Source organism: Harpia harpyja, chromosome 1 (genome assembly GCF_026419915.1).
Source record: "Harpia harpyja isolate bHarHar1 chromosome 1, bHarHar1 primary haplotype, whole genome shotgun sequence".
Taxonomy (NCBI): Eukaryota; Metazoa; Chordata; class Aves; order Accipitriformes; family Accipitridae; genus Harpia; species Harpia harpyja.
In genome coordinates this window covers 34,785,589-34,804,211 of record NC_068940.1, presented here as the reverse complement: position 1 = coordinate 34,804,211, position 18,623 = coordinate 34,785,589, and the positions used below count along the sequence as shown (strand labels likewise).

The 18,623-nt window shown below is 46.8% G+C and overlaps 1 protein-coding gene across 1 annotated transcript in view; it reads left to right on the top strand.

Moving 5' to 3' along the window:
- The first annotated feature begins 9,969 nt into the window (after positions 1-9,969).
- GNAS (GNAS complex locus) overlaps positions 9,970-18,623 on the top strand; it is a 161,555-nt gene continuing 152,901 nt past the window's right edge. Inside the window, exon 1 of the mRNA XM_052786525.1 lies at positions 9,970-10,291. Coding sequence (XP_052642485.1) covers positions 10,027-10,291 — 265 coding nt within the window. The 5' untranslated portion in view covers positions 9,970-10,026. The remainder of the gene's footprint in view (positions 10,292-18,623) is intronic.

Below are 18,623 nucleotides of genomic sequence, written 5' to 3'. Positions count from 1 at the left end.
CTCTAAGGAAGGCACAAGACCTGTAAACTTGGAAGTTTGCCTAAGTTCTCAGCAAGGTGTCATCTTTGTGCATCCTGGGTATATTCTAGCATCACCGAGATGTGGCAGTAAAATTTTGAACCAAGTTCCTAAGAAATAGATGAAAATCTACACTTAAAAAAATCCTTGGGATTTTTTTTTTTCTGGCAAAGGCTAACTCTGGAGAAAATGAAATGTTTTAAAAATCTTTTTTTCATGTTTTCTAACTAGCTGCACACAAGATGTCTGAATTCATAATGTAGATATAGGTTTGGCAAAAAAATCTTCTTGGTGTAGAATACTACAATTCTGGCTTGTGGCTCTGAAAGCAAGAATCCTTTGGCAGTACTTGCTTTCACATCCAAAAAATGATAGATTTTTGTCTTTTTCCTCTTGTAGCCTCTGTACCCATTGCTGATAATGTAATGCAGTACAGCCTGTGGTGTCTTTTTTGCCAGATGAAACAGTCTCTTAACATGAAAAGACTTCATTGTCTTCATTGTTCCATTCTCTTGTATTTTTTTCAGTAGTAATAACAGCAAGGGGAATCATGAATGCTTTGCACTTCCAGGAGGGCTTTATAAATGAGAGGCTTGAAATTTTTTCCTTTACACTGTTGTTCTCTCTTTCACATGGGGCCTTTCCATTTGCTTCAGTGGATACTGCAGGTCTTCAGCTTGGCACAGAAGGCCCCTCCTGAGTGAAGGGTAGCTGTCTGTCCCAACAAAGGGCAGCTCTCTGTCCCAATAAACACAAGTCTTTTGCTTGGGCGTTCCAACCAGATGTGGTTTGGCTCTATCCAGGCAAAGAGTTAACCAATTCTTACTCTACGGAAACCATTGGGAAGATGAAAAATACAGCAGTTAGTGAGATAACAGCAAAATACATCTTGTGAGGAGGATGAGGAGGAACATTGTATTTTTCCAAAGGGTTTTTTGTTGTTGTTGCACCAGAAGAGGAATGGTTGTAAATTACTCGTCACTCCCCTTTCGTGCCCGCAACCTGAGCACTGCAGCATTAGCATGCAGACACCTGGATTGATTAGACACCAGATGTGAGAAAGCAAGTCGTGAAAGAACAGCCGAAATGGTGAAAAAGAAATGAAGTGGTTATGTTCTTTTTTTAACTTTTAATGAGGCTGGTGTTAATACACTGGGGCCTCATTAGCAACTTGAAAACGGCTTTAAAGCTGGCCATCTCAAAGGCAGTAACTCTGCCTTTGTGCTTGCTGGACACGCTCAGGGATGTGTTGGTGCAGGAGCAGACACCTGCAAGGCCGTTGCAGTGGTGACATCTAGAGGATTCTGGGTTTCCAACCATGGGCCATTTTCTGATGCCAGCTAAAATCATTTCACAGTGATGTAGCAGAGGAAAACATTAAAAAAACACTCCATGTGCACATGTAACTGCCCCCTGAGGAAACACTGTGCTTTCCTCATCCTGCAGCCCTCGCTCTAGTTTCAGATTTCATCAACTAATGGTGTAAACTGTACTACTGCAAGTGAAGAATAGAAGAGCAAAATCCCTTACTTCACTGCTGTGACTGACTGACTTATCAGAAGGCCTGTGTCTGGGGAAAATCTCTGACACTGTTCCCAGAGCCGGGGTCAAGTGACGGTGCGTGATGCAGAGCAGATGCAGCTGTTGTGCTCTGGGGATTATTTCTACTGTTGCCCTCCCGATTGCCGATGGTATCTTGCCCTGGAAGCAGTGCACAAATAATCAGAATTATGACTATATGACTACAACTGCAGCTACAGTGAATTGATGTCTGTGTTTTCTGCAGTCCGAACGAGAGGCAAGCGGGAGGTGTTCAGGCAATGTGAGTATATAAAGAAAAGGTGTAAGTGGGAGCTTAAACTCCTCTGTAGGGCTGCTGCTTCTCATTTCTCTGAGGCAGGTCGCTGCAGTACCTTCCTGAGAGCCCTGGGTTCGCTCAGCCTCCTTGGCCCTGGCAGCTCCAACTCTTTACCTTGGCTCTTGAGTGTCTTGGGACAGAACTGTTCAGTGCCAGAGCTGCCAGGCTGCTCTGGGGCTTGCCGGCAGTGGAGATACCAGTCTCGTCCACCTCCCCTGTCCTGCGTGGCCAGCAATGCTTTCATGTTCAGTACTTTTTTTACCAAGAAAGTAGATCCCTTGCTTCTCTGCCATCTTCTCCTTTAAAGCTGCATGAGAACAACAAAGTCTAGCAGGCAGTCAGCCTGGCCCAGTGCTTCCATGGGAAATATTAAACTGCAGCACTCGGAGAAATGATGAAATCTTTACTGGTAGAATTTAACAACCTACTCACACTGGAGCCAACCAGCAGAGATTTATAAAGCTGTAAAATAAGCTAATTCTGTTTTAAATTATTTCAAAACCTGAATAGTACAAGCTGTCTTTAAAATCAAAGGGCAGATTTGACTTTTAAAAATGAGATTATATTTTGTAAGGCAAAAATTAAATGCTGTTGGCCCAAGCATTTGACAAATATTTGTGAGGAACATCAGGGAGAAGGATTTCTGGAATTGTTTCCACTCGAAAAGGAAATTGATGGTAGTCTCCATCTCTCTCAAGTCTGCCCCTCCGGTCCATACTATCCTAAAGTCCTCTTCCATGTAACTTCCTCCCACGCTCACAATACCTCTGTGCTACTTGTTTGCTCTTTCTCTCACTCACAAAGCGCTGCAGTCACATCAGTGCCCAAATCAGCTGGGCACCGTGTTTGCAGAGTGGTTCTCAGAAAACCCCTTGAGCTGCCCAGTCAGACTTGGGACTTGCCACACTTTGGGCATTAGTCACTTAAAAAAAAGAGCCCTGTAATTGCTTCATCACTAAGCCTGACAGAGAAGTGGGTAGCACTGTTACCCACTTCAGTTAAGTCTTGTGTTAATTCTGTGAATAAGAGCACTGACATATGAGTACAGTATTGCAGGACAGAGCTTTTAACCAAAGCAGGATGCTGGCTAAACTCCAGGACATCCAGTTGTTCTTTGCTTATTACCCTGAACATACAGTTATATTATCAAAATTGTATATCTGAGTAAGACTTTGCTAGTTCAAGTGAAACGCTTTGCTCAGTTCTTACTTGTTTTTTCCAAAAGGTTGTGTGATCTTTTCAGACACTGATTCAGAAATGAGTGTTCATGTCCTACTGGTTTAATTAGTCACATGGACTGAACAACATGCTTGCAGTGAAGCACACAGCTTCTTCAAGCTGGCTTGAGCTTTCTCCTTTAGAAAGGCAAAGGCAACTTGTGCTGTTTTAGGACACGAGGAGAGCCACAGAATTGGAAGGACGATCGCTGGGAATTGCATGTTTCATAGGGAACATGGTACGTCGCCAACTGTATAGGAGGCCCCAAGCTTTTAAACTTACTCGACCCTGCCCAGTGGACAGTACTGCCTGTGAATTACTTACCACGCCTGGATGCAAGCCAGTGTTATTGCAGGATTGCTCGCCCGGTTATTTGCTTCAGCCCGCGAGCGTTATCTCGGTGTATGAAACCAACCGAGTTTGTTTTTTCCTACCTTGGTTGATAAGAGCCAACAGATGTCAGTGCAGCCTGAATAACAAGAGGCCGAGTCGCTGCTCAGGGCTCTGCTTGTGCAGAAACATCCCTCTGTCGGAGTTCCACCATCAGACGGCTGCAGCATGCCTGGGAGAGGGGGAGAACGGCGCCAAGAACACTACCCGTGTGTTAGGGGAGGCTGGAGAGGCTCTCACAGCTAAAAATACCCGCCCGAGTATTTTTAAAAACACATTCGAGGGTCCTTATAAACACACAGACTTTTGTTGACAGAACAAGACTGCTCATTTATGCTGCGTATTATCCTTGAAAACCTGCGCTGTTTATGCAGGGAGTCCCATGACAACCCTGGCTTGCTAAAGGTGCCACAATGATCTCAACAACAAATGTGTCACTTTATCTGCTGGAGAGGGACAGAGGGGAAGCAGGAAGTGTCTGCAGGCTGTTGGAAAAGCAGTTAAGAAATGGAATTAAGCTGCTTTATCAAAATATTGCTTTGCTGTTTACGCGAGTGCAATCCCAGTGGCTTTCTAGCCCAACTCAGGGCACCTCTTGCATGGGAGGTTAATGCTGGATATGTGTATAAAGCCCAGTAAAATCAGTGGAATTGGGTAGGTCATCTGGTTACATGATTTCTGAAAGGAGGGAATTTGACAATGTGCTTTACTCTTTTTCCACCTGAAGCCATAAATATTTTTTCAGGTGACAGCTCTAGAACCCAGAAAGCCACTGTAGGGAAACTCACACATGGTCTTCAGTGGGTGGGAAAAAAAAAGGGGACGAGGGGAATACGTTGATATTCCTGAAGGAGAACTGGGGCATGATGCTGAAAACCAAGATAGTCAAGGGGAAACCAACCATAAAGATAGTCGGGGGAAAGGCAGCAAGTTTTATTGTATTCAACAGAGTGAAAAGTTTGTACTTTGGAGTTTGGATGGTGACACTGGTTGGTTCTGTGCCCAGTGAAGCCTACCTGTCAGGGAGCAGTTAGTCTCCCCAGAGCACAGGCTATGGTTAGTACTAAAACACACCTGCATGAGTGCCTTCAGAAGTTTGGCAGGAGGAATGGACCCAGGAGCAAATAGTCACACTTTAATTTACACGCACAATGCAGTTTGATCCCATAATGCAGTACGCTCAGGTACAGATATCCAAGTCCCACTGCCACCTCTGAATGCCCTTCTCGCCACAGCCAGTCTTTTATCCCTCACTGCATTGTCAGGACCAGAGAGAAGACAAATGCTGGATGAGGTGATGAAAGATCTCATGGAAATTGCTTTGGGATAAAAAACACCTGCATAAAACTAATCAGGATATTAATAAGTTGGATGCTTATCTATTCAGCCACACACCACACACAGTGAAGTGCACAGCTTTGCTCCTGGAGTCCAGGACTTCACCCTGTGGCTTATGGGAACCAAAGATAGACTGGAAGGGTATCAGTCAGAACTGACATTTAGACCAGGATGTTGTCCCCTCCCACAGCCATATCTATACGCTCCGGTCTCCCCACATAAAGAATTTGCCCTCTTTATACAGGGAATGGACTTGAATATCTTCCTAGATGAAGGTGGCTTTGCTCAGCCTATGTCCTCATGAGCCCAGGGTGGGAAGCTGAAAGCCTGCTGTGCAGTAACGGTAACACTGCATTTGTTGACCATGTCTTCAGAACACTTTCCCATGACTAGAAGCGCTAATACCTTTTGTCATTTTATATCTGAAACACAATTCAAATGTAGCTAATTCTACCCATCGTGCCTTATCTGTGTATCATGATGTTTATTTTACAGATGAACTGGCTTTTAAGTTAAGAGATGTGACAAGGCTGCTGACAGTGGCTTTGTGGTTATAGGTATTAGGACCTCTTGGCTTTCACACTTTCTGAAATACGACAAAAAGTTAACAGTTTAGATTGATACTTAAACAAGGATTTAGGAATCCAAGATTGAAATTAGGTGCTTAGTCACCCTTTTAAGTCTAGACTTCAATGTAGGAAACAAAAGAATGACAGCAAAATAATATTGACCTGAAGCCAAGGACCAAAAGCAGAGACCAGATAGAACCTGCTTCAGCTAAAATTAGTGGAAAACACTCACAGTCTGTAGTGGGTGTTCAACCTTATAGACACTGAGCAAACTCCACAAATGCAGGTTACTCTCCTTATGCCCTAACAGCCCTGTTTTGCAACTGGGTGGCATGATTTATTTTTCAGGGGTGCTCAGCACCCTTTGTTGCTCCAGCCACACTGTGAACAGCAATCACGGGGCCTGTTTGAAAAGCTAACTCCTTTGCTTGAGATGCCTTTAACAGAGGTGCCAGGCTACAGCCACCTACATTGGAAAAGTTGAGTGCAAATCGGCGCAATGGAGAGAGGACTGCCTGTGGGAGGGCAGTGCCAGAAGCTGATGAGCGGGTCTGACACGCTGGTGTTTTGCAACAAGAAGTGAACATTGCATGTATAGATCACTTACAGTAATAGGGGTGGGAGTTCGAGTTCAATCAACTATTTTCCCTCCCAAGGTACAAATAAATGCAAATTTTACTCATTTACATTTCTCTTGATGACATATTTCCTGGTGTTGATCCAAGATTTTTTGCTTGTGTGTCCATGTCTCTTAACGCTGCAGTCTCACAGTTACTGCCTCTCTTCCTCTCTTCCTTGGTATTTTTTGCATTCCCAGGTGGCCCACTCTGCTTTTTAACCTCTCCACTCCCCCCCCCCCCCCCCCCCCCCGTTGCAGATGGTAGAAACAACAGAATAAAAATATAGAGAGATCTGCAGCCCAGTGCTTGGGGAAGGACAACTCTCTATTCCCTTCCCTCCCTGCTGGGAGTCAGGAAGGGGCAGGGTCTTAAGTCATCCCCACTCTGCTTGGCTGCCAGAGGGGTGGGAGTGGTAGAGGAGATGTATGGAGGAGTAGCAAACTGTACAGCCGTGGCACTGCTGCAGGCTCAGCGCCTCAGAAAGCCCTCTTATGTCCCTGACGTGAAGAACTCCTCCTGGGCTGGTACAGCCGTGCCTCGGCCCAGCGGACCGCTGGGCTGTACAAGCTCTCAGTTCAATATGCACGGCCGTTTGCTTCTTGTGGTGTTTGCTGCTTAAGGAGTTTGAATGAAGCTGAACACATTGCCGTGAGCTGTGCAGTTTGTCATGCGCCGGCAGAGTGGGGTAGATACATACCCTGTGTCTGTGGGCATGACCAGTGCCCTTTAGAAACGTATTCTTTAACTGCGTTTTGTGAAACCCACTTAATCTGTGCTTTTTAAGCCTGAATCTGTCCCACAGCATAAATGCTCCAAGTACAATGCGGATGAACAACATTTATATATGGCAGAAGACTGTTTGATCTTTGAGGTGATTTCCTCTGCTATCTTTGAAACTGTGTAATTTCAAAAAGCAGTCAATCTGTGTCATCCACTCTTTACCCAGGTGAAATATGTGACCTTATCCTTGCTGTCACTTTTTGCCACCAACTAAAACTGGTGTAAATGGGGAAGCTGATGAACCTTGCCTCTGACATTGTTAACAGCTGGCATTCGAGTAACTACATCTATACTGTAACTATAGGCAGGGCCATATCCAGGACTATACCAGGATGTGAAATTTCTGTTTTCCTGAAACATGTTATTCTAGGGGTTTAGAATACTAGGATGAGGGAAAGCCCGTCTTCCACTTTGAAATCCTACTTCATTTTCAGATTTCTACTTCAGATCATACCTGGGAGAGGATGGCCATTACAGTGAAGATAGGCTTGGTGTGCTTTGCAGAACCTGTCACCTGCAATGGAAAGGTTTTCAAAGTAATGAAACCAAGACAGACTGATCTTAAACTTGTCTTGCTGTGAATTGCACCAGCAGGAAAACCTCTGCTTGTCTACCTGCAGAGCCAGGGGAACAAATTCATGGGCTGAATGCTGCTTTCCAGTTCCTCTTTTTACCTTTGGGGTTGGTTTGGATTTGTTTTCTTCACAGCCCTCAAGAGTTCCCTTTCCTTTTGCAGGTGGCACATCAACAGATCCCCACAACCTAGCATGCTTCAGAGAACTGTCCAGTCTGTAAGCATAAGCTTCCTCTTGTTCCAGTGCCTCTCCAAAAAGCACAGGAAGAAAAAGAAAACCGCTATTAATAATCCTCTAGGCTGACCTTTACATTTTCTTGGTATATTACATTCTCAGGGGTGTGTTCATCAGAAGAACGAACTCTCAGTCCCAGAGGAAAAGGCATTACAGCAGTGGAGACAGAGAGTGAGTCATGTGGGCATCTCGAGCCTGATGTGAGATGGATTAATTCCTGCAACAGGCAGCCGCTGCTGCTGAAGCCTGGGCTTACAGCGATGTGTAAAGTGAACTTGTCTGCTGTGTAATGATTTAATGTGTACACTTAGTAATTGCTGTAACAGCCAGGGAGCAGGGTATTGATTAGGTGCCTTGAGTGGCACACAGGCAACACGATAAATGGGAAGAAGGAGGCGTTCTCTCCATTTGCTCAGGTGATGTCTTTCTCCAGGAAGAGACCCACAGACTTTCCACAGCATAACTTGCAGGAGCGAAGAGGTAAGAACCTGGCCATCAGTTACCAGACCTGACTGAAAGTGAGTCAAATAGAAACAAACTTGTTGAAATAACCAACATCCGTCCTACGAGGGACACACACACACAGTGTCTCCTTACAGAACAGATGCAAGTCTTTCCAGGCATATTCCTGCTGTGGAGCATTTGCTCATGTCTCTGCCTGAGCCCAAACTCACAGACCATTTAAACACATTTCCTGAACTTTGTTCTGGCATCCCCACTTGCCGTTGCTGATTATTCCTGGAACCACTCTGGGAACAGGATGCCAGGGAGCCAGTATGCAGAAGCCCGAGCTCCCTCCTGCAGGACAGGGCTCGGGCTGAGCCTCACCAAAATGCCACTGCCGCCTGCCAGGACCACGGTCTTTGTTGCTGCCTTCCAGCAGAGGCCAGACCCGGGGCACCACTCGTCCTCTGCTTCAGCGCAAAGTCAAATGGGCTGATTTGAGGCTGGGTCCCAAGAGTAAGAGTAACAAAAGGTACAAAAAAAGAGAACTGGTTAGCTCACCTGGTTAACGGGGACCTTCGTGGGCAGCTCTGTCATTCCTGCAGGGCAGCTCCTACCCTGTCAAAGCTGTCCTGCTGAGTCAGCAACAGAAACACTCTAAGGTTTCATACAGGATATGACCTGCTCAGCCTTTTGGGTGGTGGTAATGAAGAGGGAAGAGAGGGCCCTCTTAACAGATCTATCCTTCTGCTGACACAGACTCGCAGGAGATTTTGAAAGAGAAATTTGTATCAAGAAGACATCTAACTTGTGAGAAAGCCCCCAAAAGAGAAGCTGAGATTTCAGGGAGAACCACACAGGCTATTTGCAGAAGATAAGGTACAGCACAGATAGCTGGCTGGAAAGCTCTAACTCCAGAGTGCAGGATGTGTGGCCAGGCCCCAGAGAGTATTAGTCATATTGCAAGTGAATGTTCAGAGCTGGCCGGAGATGAGTATAAAATACAGTATGACAAAGTTGGCAGTACTGTGCATGGAGCGTGCTGCCAGGGAGGGGGATATTACCACAACCAGCATCATCACCCCAAGCCAGGTAAACGGATAGCAACTGAGGAGGTGAATTTGAAGTTTGTTGTAAGAAGGCAGATGCGGTGCCTCCAGCGGAGAGGGGGAGAGCGAGAGAGCAAGCTCCATCATTAACTTCTCCACTGGATGACAAGTGTCGGTAGAAAATAACAAGAAGCCACTGACAAATATGCGTGTGGCAGGAAGTGCAGAAAAACTGGGGCACGAAAATGGCGCACATCTCGGGTGTCACGTCCTGATCCCCAGTGGGCTGAGACATCGTGGTGGAGGAGCTCGGCCGCAGTGTTCAAACTGGACATGAGCTCTCCCGTGGACCAGGGCTCTTCCCGCCCGCCGCAGCATCCCCACGACATCCCAGAGGCTGGCATCTCACCTCACCTCACCTCCCGACCCGGACCCGCGGCTGGGGTCACCGCGGCCGGGGTGCAACAGCAAACCCGCGAATAGCTAAGGGTGGTTGGGGGTGCTGGAAACGGGCAGAGCTGACCGACGGTTCTCCCGGTGGCTCTCTGGCCGGCGGCTTCCCCGCGGGGCAGGAGCGAAGAGGGGAGCCCGCAGAGCCGCAGCCGGCCCCGGGCGCGGCGGGACGGCGGTGTCGTCCCCCCCTCCTCACCCTCACCCCCACCTCCCCGCCCCGCCACCACCGGGAGGCTGCGGCGGGGGTGGGGGTGGGGGGGGCCGCTTTCCAGAGAATACGGTAAACATGTCCGCATCACGTGTGGCCGCCGGCCGCGGCGCGGGGGACCGGCCGAGGGGAGGGGCGGGACGGGACACCGCGCTCCGCAGCCCCGGCGGAGCGGGGCCACTTTAAGAGGCCGCCGGGCGCCGCCGCCTCGCCCCCGCCCGGCCCGGCGGAGAGCATGCCCGCGGCGCGGTAGAGCGGGCAGCTCCGGTACCATGGGGCTGTGCTACAGCCTGCGCTCCCGCCTGGCCGCCGCGCACCCCTCCGCGCCCTACGGCGGCCGCGGCGGCGAGGCGGACATCCCCCCCTCCACCGCGGCGGCGGCGGCGGGGGAGCACGGCGACCCGCAGGTGCGGCACCGGCTGCGGCAGGACCTGGTGGCCAAGGAGCGGGCGGACAAGAAGCGGAGCAAGAGCATCGACAAGACGCTGAAGGCGGAGAAGCGCGAGTACAAGCAGACGCACCGGCTGCTGCTGCTGGGTGAGCCAGGGCGGGAGCGGGGCGGCCCGGCTCGGCTCAGCTCGGCCCGGCCCGGCCAGGTCCGGCAGGTGCGGGGCGGCCCGGAAGCCGCTGTCAGAGCCGGTGCCCGGCGGCCCCGCGCTCGCGGAGTGGGCGGCGGTCGCGGGTGGGCCGGGGCGGGGCGCCGCGCTCACGTGGGCGGCCGCGCCTCAGCGCGTCCGGGCTCTGCCGCCGCCGGGCGGGGGTCGCCGGCCCCCGGGGGGGGGAGGCGGGAACTCTCGGTGGGACCCCCCATGCCGCGGCGGGAGGCTGCGCTGGGGTCCCGCTGACCGCGGGGGCTCGGGGCCGGGCCGGGGTGCCGTGGCGGCTGCCAGTGCAGCCGTCGCTGTGGCGGGAGCTTGTGGCCGGCCCGGGGGAGGTGACAGCCCGCCTCACCCCCCCTTCAGGGGACTTGCTCGGTCCCCACAGAGGTGCCATGTCCGCTCCCCCTCCCGCCCCCCCCCCCCAAGTGGCTGTCGACATAAAGCCGCTCACTGGGACCACAGGGGAAGAAGGCGAGTTCATTGAGCTGGTGCAGTTTTTCTGTGAGGAGAAAGCCTGAGTTTCTCTGTGTGCGTTCGTTTTTTATTTTGCTGTTGCCTGCCCCACCTCCCAAAACACACGCTGGGCAAGTTTCAGCCTCTACGACCGAGGCTCATTTAATTCCTCGCTGCCTCGCACTCCCACGCACTAGCACCTGCTTACTGCGTGGCACCTTATCTCTGCGCAGGGCTGCCCGGCCGGAGATGCTCCGGCACGGGGCTCCCATCCTGAGGGAAGCCCCTTGGAAAGACACCTTCTCTTTAGCCGCTTGCGTTGTGCGATGTCTGAGCGTGTACGGTACGTGACCGCAACGCAAACGGTCGTAGAAAGTCATGTGTTGGCCTTCAGGTAAGCCAAAGGGGCTTGGAAATGTTTTTGCTGCCCCCCCAGCACAGTGCAGGTGGAGCACAGATTATCCTGCACAAGTGGATTGCTTAATTCTGAACATCTTGGAATAATAGGGAATATTTTCAAATGTCTGCAAATAACTCAAGAGCCTCCTATCCCCTGAGGCGTGTGTGGTACCGCATGTGATAAATAGCAAGATTTGGCCCTGATCTTTTTGGTATGTGTTTGTAGCCTGTAATTGAGGACCTGAACTTTAAGGAGCTTTAGAAAACAATATTGGACATAGTTTTCTGACTCTTAGTGGTAAAAGTTTTTATTCTAGAAGTACAGCTTTTTTTGATGTGGTTGTAGCTATACTGATGTAAGTCTGTTCATAAAGGTGTACTTTCTTCTTGTGAGAAGGGGGTTGCGCTACCCCTGTGTAAAGACTAAAGCTTGTATGCTGCGACTGTATTGGTAAGAAATCACACCTCTAACCGACGTGGCTTTCCTTTCAAGCACAGGCAACACCGTAGGTATTTTACAGTTCAGGGTTGGTTTTGGTTTGTTTTTTATAACATATTCCGAGTTTTTTCTCTAGTAAACAAGTGCTTGAAGAAGGAGCTGTGAGAATTGGTTTTTCTTTGTAGATGAAATAATTAGGGGAAAGAAAAAACCCAGTAGGGCTAATTTTGATGTTAATCTGCAAGCCTTTATGACTTAAATGCTATCTGATAGGCTTCTGTATTTGCAGTAGGCAATATTTCAGTTGCCTGTTTTTTAATATTGCTTCTAACATGTTGTGCCACAAAACTGGTTATTGCAGAAATGACATTAAACATTGAGTGGGTTAAACAACTTAGCAATTTAAAATTATCTATGGTGAAGCCAACAGAGAGAGCATTCTTTGTCGAAGTACTGATTTATAAATCTGATGGATATGAGTCAGTGTTATGCTGGCAGTGTTTTATTATATTTCAGCCTGGACTTGAATAGCAGGAAGTCACTTTTTGGCCCTCTTGTAAATCTTGGGATGCCTAAGAGACCCATTTCCCTGCTCCTTGCTCAGGGACTGTCAGTTTTCCAGTTAGCTTCCTTCCCTTGCTGCTTCTCCCCTGCATCCCGCTCTCACTGTTACTTTGTGAATTTTCTATTTCTAAACTGGAATATGAAGTTTGGGGTACATTTGATTACACTTTATGTACATCTGCTGGTATTGCTGCCACAGCTGAGTGTCTCTGTGCTGAGACTTCACCTAGATGCCTATGGATTGCACATGCAAATAACGCAGGACAGTAATATTGAATGAGGGGGGCAGGAGCGTCTAGCTGGGATTTAAAGCTGCAACTGAGTCTTCTTCCAAGAAATGGAGTTAGGATGGGGGGGGGGGAAGACGGAAGAAGTACAGAGCCAGGGATGTGTCCTCGCTTGGGGTTGAAGCAAAAGCTGCAGTAGGTACTCATGGTTTCTTACTTGTGCTCCCAGCTTTTTAGGCTGATGTGCTCCTGCAGGAGCATATTGCTGACGTGGATAGCAAAGGAAAACACAGGTGGACACTCTTTCTTTGAGCGTAACAGAATTTTAAATGAAAACTGCACTGATGCTTCAGGTCTGGTTGGTCCCCAAAACTAAATATTTTTAACATATGGCTGTGTTAGCTCATATGCTTTCAAGGGCTGCAAAGTTGTACTTGCAAATCTAGAGTGTTTCCTCCTATCGTGTGCTCGGCTGTTCAGAATACAGGGAGTGCACAAAGTCACAGGTATCTGTGCCTGCATGTGTTTTGATGTTGTAGTGTGTATATAACACACATTACAGCTGTAAGCTCTAGTCTGTTACTCGGGGTATTACTCAGATTAGTGCTCTTTAGCACAGCTGATATTTATGTTTCCATGTTGCAGTTCCTTTTTTGGAAGGAGAAGTTCCTCACTTTATCCGAGTGCTCAGGGATGTGCAGTGCATGGGTGTAGTTACTCAGTGGACATCTGTATGTCATGTTAATTCATTTTAGGTCTTTTTCATCATTTTTTCAGTCCTTTTTCATCACCGCAGATGTGTGAGGTAAATTCCTGATTCCTGAAACTTCTCTTGGTTTCAGTAGAGCAAAGATCTTATATCTGCTCTATTTTTGAAGCAATAATCTGACTTTGTACTTGCGGTAGAGTAGTTTTTTGCTTCGTGCATTTTCCTTTCACAAAAACAGTCAGGTGTAATCTCATTGGATTATGTTTAGTGTACTGTACAAGTCACAACTCCAAGATTACAGTCATTGTTATGTTGGCAACATAGTGAGAGTTCAGGGTTACTACTGGGTATTGGAGGGTGATTTTTTCAGTGCATGGGGTGGTTTTTTGTTTGAGAGCAATCCTGGCTCTAAAACTGAAAGTGTGTGCTTATGGGGGAAAGGATTTTAAACTTTGCCATAAAACAATTCCATTCTGTGTGTGCTTTCTCACTGGTGACAGTAATGCGGGTCTTCCTCTATCTTTTTTTAAGACTTTAAAGTATAATTCAAATTCACTTATGTTTTTTTATTTTATGACAAGTATATGGAAACAAGAATTGTAGTCCTGTCTGAGGGATTTTAATGCTTTTGATAAGTTAGTATTTTGCAATAAAAACCCACCCTGTCTGAAACCGTCGCTCAGCTCTCCTGGTGTATGTGTTGCTTTACCATGACCTTCCTTCTCTTCTGTGATCTGGTTTGCTGTAAGAGAGTGAACTTGGGCTGGTCTCGTCTTGGTGCTTTGCCAATCTTTGTGTACTTAAGTTTTTTTTCACTCTCTCAGGCTGAACTCTTACCTGTGTGAAAAATACTTGTAGCTTATTCCCACATTGAAAAGGAAATGTGGATATCAATATACCAGTATAGATATATGCATTTGTCACCTTAGGTATTTATATTAAACTACAATATATTAAATAATGGCCATTCCAAATCTTACCTACATCAGTGCTTAAGTAAAAATGTTTCTAACAGAAATATTTATATTGGTACAAATATGAATATAGGGCATGCAAATTTGAAGTTTTTATAGGGGGAATATATTATACAGGAAGAAAAACATACTTTAAAAAGCTAGGAAATATCAGCGTGAAGACTAACCACAGTCACCCTCTCTGTGTGTATGCTGTATGGTAAGCGCCTCCATACCATATAATTAAAGACTGTCTTGTATGGTTTACATTGTATTTTTTTTCCACAGGGCTGGTACTTCATTCAGGGCACAAGATGGATGCTGTGCAGTGAATGAGCAGCTATTCAATATTCTTATCCTCCTCATACAATGTGTCACCCTGTGCCCTATTTATGACACACCATCCATACCCTGTACTGAATAAAGAACTGTTGAACTCCTCATGGGCTTTTCTGTAGTACTGATCACTGCAGGGACTGAATGCTTCATAAATGTCAGTGCGCGGCACTGCTGTGAAATGAGGTGGTATCGTTCTCCTTTCGTAGATGCTGAAGAGGGAAATGCCACCACAGACTAAAGCTAAAATTGTCTGAAGCTACCACTGACTTTAAATGCCCAGTCTTTGCCTAACGCTAATTTTTCTCTGTAGTACTCAACTTTTTTTTTTAGTAACGCTTCGTGTGTTTAGAGCATGGACCTCATGGTTGTGAACACTCAGCACTTTTGTAACACGAGCTTTAGATGCTCTGAAGTGCAACCCAGGGAGCGAGAAGCACAGATGGGTGCCTGCTATGGAAGCTGCGTGCTGCTCGGTCGGCCACAGCAGCTCTGCAGCAGAATGAAGCCGGTCTGGTTCTCCAGGGCAGCATTTAATGGCAAATCCCATGAGATATCCTTTCTCTTGTTGTGATTCCCTGTCTTGTTCACTTACAGTGAGGTGGTTGTCCTGACACTGCTTCTCTCAGGGATCAGGCGGCTGGGGAGGGGAAGATACGCGGTTATAAAGATAGGCATGTGTTCAAGCACTTGACGAAATTCCATCTCACAGGAGCTTGTCCTTGTTGACAATAGTTGCATTCACTTACAACCGATTCGTTTTTTGTGCCCCATGCATTGCGAGCTAGAAGAGGGGGCATACACCCTGCAAAAAAGCAGGAGAGAATTAGAGGAGTGTGTAAAAGATGTACAGAACAGAATAAATTAAAAATGTAGAGGGAACCTTTATCCTGTTGCTTCCTAATTCTTGAGAACAAGATTTTTGACACTAAACATCTTATACCAAGTCGGTATTTAGTTTCCCCTTTAAGAAAAGCAGGAATAGGAAAAATCAAAAAACATCCTGCGTTCAGTCCTAGGGGAAGTTTGCGATGCGAGTATCTTGTAACGGGGGGGCTCTGCTGAACAACCTGTCCCCTGCACACTGCGATAGCAGCTGGCAGGGCAGCAGTACACAGTTGTTCTCCAAATGGACTGTCATTAGTGGTGAAGGAATTACAATATTTTCCAATAGGGTTCCCAGTAATTACCAGATACTACAAGAACACTTGGACATGGGAATCTCTGTGGTTTCCATTTGCCCAGTACTTTCCAGCACTGACATGACGATCCTGCTGTGGACACCAGGAGGTGGTATGCTAATTATGGGTCTTTCTTTACCATGAAGAGCCTCTGCAAGACGAGTCCTGTCCGGTTCCCACTGCTGTATACAAAATGTGCTTGATGGCATAGTGCTGCCTGTTCAGTTGGTAAACAGAGATCTTCTGGGTCTGGAGCTTGTTTACCCTGAACAAAAATACCTGAAAATCTTTGCAAACTTTAACAAGGCTTTACCCAGTATGCAAGCAATGCTGGCTCCAGGACCTGTGATGTGATTTGGTGAATGTTCGCTGAACCTCAGAGTGATGTAGTGTGTTCAGCACTGGCACCTCTATGCTTTAGATCAGTTAGTAACATAGTTTCTCTCCTGCTCCCCTTTTAAAATTTCATAGAAAGGAGACAGGCAAGCTACTCATAATTCCCTGGTTTTTTCTTTGTTTTGGGTGGTGTGGTTTGTTGGGTGTGGTGTGGGGTTTTGGGGGTTTTTTGTTTTTTGGTTGTTTTTTTTTTTTCCCCTCAAGAGCTCCTGACTGTGACTTTTTCCTTGTACCACCTCCATACAAACAAAAAAAAAATCATTAGCCTCAGGCAGACACATGGCGTGGAGAGCTTCAGCCAGCATGTTTGAAGTTTGGCAAAGTTTGAGTTGCTTCAAACAGGATCTGGCAACGGAAGGTGTCAGGAAACCTACAGCAGCACTGCTATAAAAGTGTTACGATGAAGGTCTGCTAATGGATGGCATACTGTATTGATGCTAGGATGATGTTCCCTGTATAGAAATCCAAACTGCAAAATAATTACTTTCACAGTTACAGCTAATGCTGAAGGGATGCTCTTTGCATACATAAGCATGGATTTTTGTGGGAAGGGAGTGAGGAGTCTGGGGGATCCCCTGATCCCTAGGACCAACCACAGCTGTGCAGACACACAGCAGCATAGATGTGCATCATCTCTCCCCTTCCCCAGCATATATGCAATCTCTGTGTTAGTGGTAATCTGTATTTTTACTCATTAAATGCTTGGTGGGATAAAGATCATCATCCATCACTCTAGACAGGCCATATTCATGTGTAGCCATGGGCCTAATTTCAGAGTTATTGGAGACTTTTTTTCAAAGCTAAAACTCCACCCCAGCAGTGCTCTCTTTTTGACTATTGTTTTTTAGCTGTTTATTCCATCTCTGTTATTCTGAAGGAAGGTAGCAGCTTTTCCTTTCCACCTGTTGAAAGGATGGTGGTGGCACCTACTGGCATCTCAAGTAGTGACTGAAACCACCATGTTTCTTGCCTGAAAGAAGACTCACCTAGCACACAAGTTGACTGAAGTCAGAAGTTTGTTATTAGGGCAGCTGAGGCCTGTGAAGTTTTTTTGGGGGAATGGAAAGAGGGTTTTCAGGTGTGAATGGGTGGCCTGACTTTAATGGGAAATGCAGACTTGTGAAAATCTCTATTTATACCCTCTATTTATAGTTACGAAGAGGTTACCTGCTGAGCACGATATCAATTAAATGGTGGTGCTTAGGTCTCACCTGTGCTGTTGTATTTTCAACTAGTGGCTAGCATGGTAGGCTCAAACTGCTGCTGGTTTAGGTGTAACAGGTCTGGCAGAGGCTTGTCGTCCTGTTGCTAGGTCAGCATCATCTGTTTCCAGAGCAGACAAAATGTCGTGATTGCTTCTGTGCAACTGCTGGCTCCTTTCTGCACTGGGACATCTTAAATTGAACTGTCTCCTGTGCAAGGGTTTCTCTAGACCTGGCAGTGTCATGGTTGGGAATAGCTGATGGAGTGGACCAGCAGTGAAGAAACGGGAGAGAGGAGGACTGGGTGCTTCTTAAAAGAAAAAAATTTTTGGAAATAAATAAAAGAAAATTAAGGAACAGGAAAAGAAGAGAGAGGAGATCCAAGCACCATAAAGTTATTTATAGTTCAAACTTTACTGCTGTAATAAAGTACAAGCAAACTCCTTCTGTCTGATTCATGAGGCACTTGTGAAGTTTTTGGAGCTGCCTACAAAAATGTCGTTCAAATTCTATCTGGTTTCTCAGCATTTACCTCCAATGTATGTGCTGGAGGTGTGTTCGTGTTCTTGTATGCTGCCTTAAAGAGGTGTGTGGGGCAGGGCTGGCAGGTGCCTGAAGGTAGAATATCTGGACTAGAGAAATTTTGTTTTCTTCTTTCAGGTTGTGTGAAACCCCTGCAGTCAGGGTTAGGGAAGTAGTCTCCAGCTATGACCACTCTGGTTTCCATACCTGATGTCTACCCATTTTTCTTCTGTTAGAAGAATCTAGTAAGTCCCTATTAACCCTTGTTCTTTATATGGCTTCCTTGGGAAGGAGGGATGAGAAATTTCTCTTTTGAGTTTGTAGAATGCCGTCCCACCTTGACTCCAAATATACACTACACTGTCATGGTCAGGCATGTAATTATTCCTGCAAAAATTTCCATGCAGAACTAGAAGCGTTTGTGTGCATGTTAGCCTGTTAGTCTGCCAGTAACACTGCTGAAACTACGTGACTGATGTTTTAATTTTTAACACTCTCAAGTGTTATTACTGAAAGCATTTGTACTAGCTGGTGGTTTGTTCAGGTTCTCCTTCTTTGGCGTCTCCTGTAACCTCGAGATTTTTCGGAAGTCAATGACTATTTTTGCCCTGTGCAGGTGGAGGGCTTAGGCCCTTTGAGTGTTTGTCATAAATAACTACTCGCTGCTTCGACATATTGTTCAGCAGGGTTGGACCTTATACTAGGAGAGAGAGAGAGATACTGGCCTATCCATCCTGGCTACAGCATTTCAGTCTAAAGGGTGGGCTTCATGCAATTTGCATGAGCTAATCCCCATTGCTCGATGCCTAGGTGAGCTTCTTACATGGAAATGTGGGCCACCTTTGCATAAAATTTTGGTGCCTTTCTGGTGTTGTCTGCCCTTGAACAG